This window comes from Myotis brandtii, unplaced genomic scaffold, assembly GCF_000412655.1.
Source record: "Myotis brandtii unplaced genomic scaffold, ASM41265v1 scaffold940, whole genome shotgun sequence".
NCBI classification, from domain to species: Eukaryota; Metazoa; Chordata; class Mammalia; order Chiroptera; family Vespertilionidae; genus Myotis; species Myotis brandtii.
The window spans coordinates 768,383-769,585 of NW_005371877.1; the positions used below are offsets into that span (position 1 = coordinate 768,383).

At 64.8% G+C, this 1,203-nt stretch overlaps 1 protein-coding gene across 1 annotated transcript in view; it reads left to right on the top strand.

The window, feature by feature from the left end:
* LOC106724717 overlaps nt 1-945 on the top strand; it is a 16,843-nt gene extending 15,898 nt beyond the window's left edge. Inside the window, exons 2-6 of the mRNA XM_014533104.1 lie at nt 3-10; nt 97-220; nt 298-413; nt 500-625; nt 703-945. Coding sequence (XP_014388590.1) covers nt 3-10; nt 97-220; nt 298-413; nt 500-625; nt 703-945 — 617 coding nt within the window. The remainder of the gene's footprint in view (nt 1-2; nt 11-96; nt 221-297; nt 414-499; nt 626-702) is intronic.
* Nucleotides 946-1,203: the final 258 nt, after the last annotated feature.

Genomic DNA, 1,203 nt, shown 5'->3' on the forward strand with positions numbered 1-1,203 from the left:
AGGAGACCAGGTGAGTGTCCGGTCCGCCCGCCCTTCAGCCTGACCCCCGCCGCGGCCTCTGCCCAGCCACTAACCAGCGCCCTCTGCCTCTCCCAGCCAGGTCTCAGCGGGGGTGACAACGTGCCTGCCAGCCACAGAGGCCGGGCGCCAGGAGGTGCTGAGAGCGACATGACATGGTCCGGTGTGACGGCGAGAGGGAGCGGAGCCCCCGGCCTTCCTGGTCAGTGCAGGTGCAGGGCGTGGCTCCCAGACCCTCAGCGGTGTCACCTCACGCCTGACCTGTCTTTTCTCTTGTAGAACATCTCTGGCTGGCGCCGTTGGGAGCGCAGCGCCCAGCTGGTCTCTGTCCTTTGCTTTCCGGAGGAGCCCACACAACTCCGGCCTCGGGACCTCAGAACCCTCAAGATGACAAGGTGAGCACCCCTGCTCCCCAACCCCCGCCCGGCAGGTGGCACGGGGCCAGGGCTGGCACTCACCCCGGCCCCCCCCTCCCCTGCAGAAATGGTGCTACCCAGCTCACGCCTGGGCCTCGGACCCCGGACTTCTTCAAGTCCTTCTAGCTCTGACTCAAGAATATGCTGCACTTGGAACCACTAACCACCCGTCTCAGGAATCGGCTGCGAAGGTGAGCGTGGGTGCCCGGTCCGGAGGCATTGCCCTCCCAGCCTGGCCCCACCCTCAGCCCTGTCTCTCTGTCGACAGGTAGAGCAAAGGACTGAGATCGGCGACACCAGCACCACCGACGCGAGCAGCTCCCGCGGCAGCACCTGCCCCCGGTCTGGACGCTCCGCCCACCGGGAGCACCTAGCACTGCATTGTGCACCATCCTGCCTGTGTCCCTCCTCACCAGGCCTCACCAGAAGCCTGGCATCATCAATAAATCCGTTCCAGCACTTGGTCTTTGCGTGTCCTCCTTGCGCCGTGGCAGTGGGTGGGGGCACATGAGGGAACATGAGAGAATATGAAGAAACAGGAGGGGTGGGGGGGTCACACAGTGGTGTGGGCAGCAGCAGGTCCTATGAAGTGGGTGGGACTTGGGACCAGGGGTCCCTGCAGGGAGGGGTGAGGCTAGGGGTGATGAAGAGAAGGGAGTTCTGTCATGAGAGGGTGGGGCCCCCCAAGTCTCTTGAAGCCTGATTCTGCCATACAAGTGCCTCCTGGGCGACACCCAAGGCCTCCCCCCCCCCCGCCCCCCATCCTGAA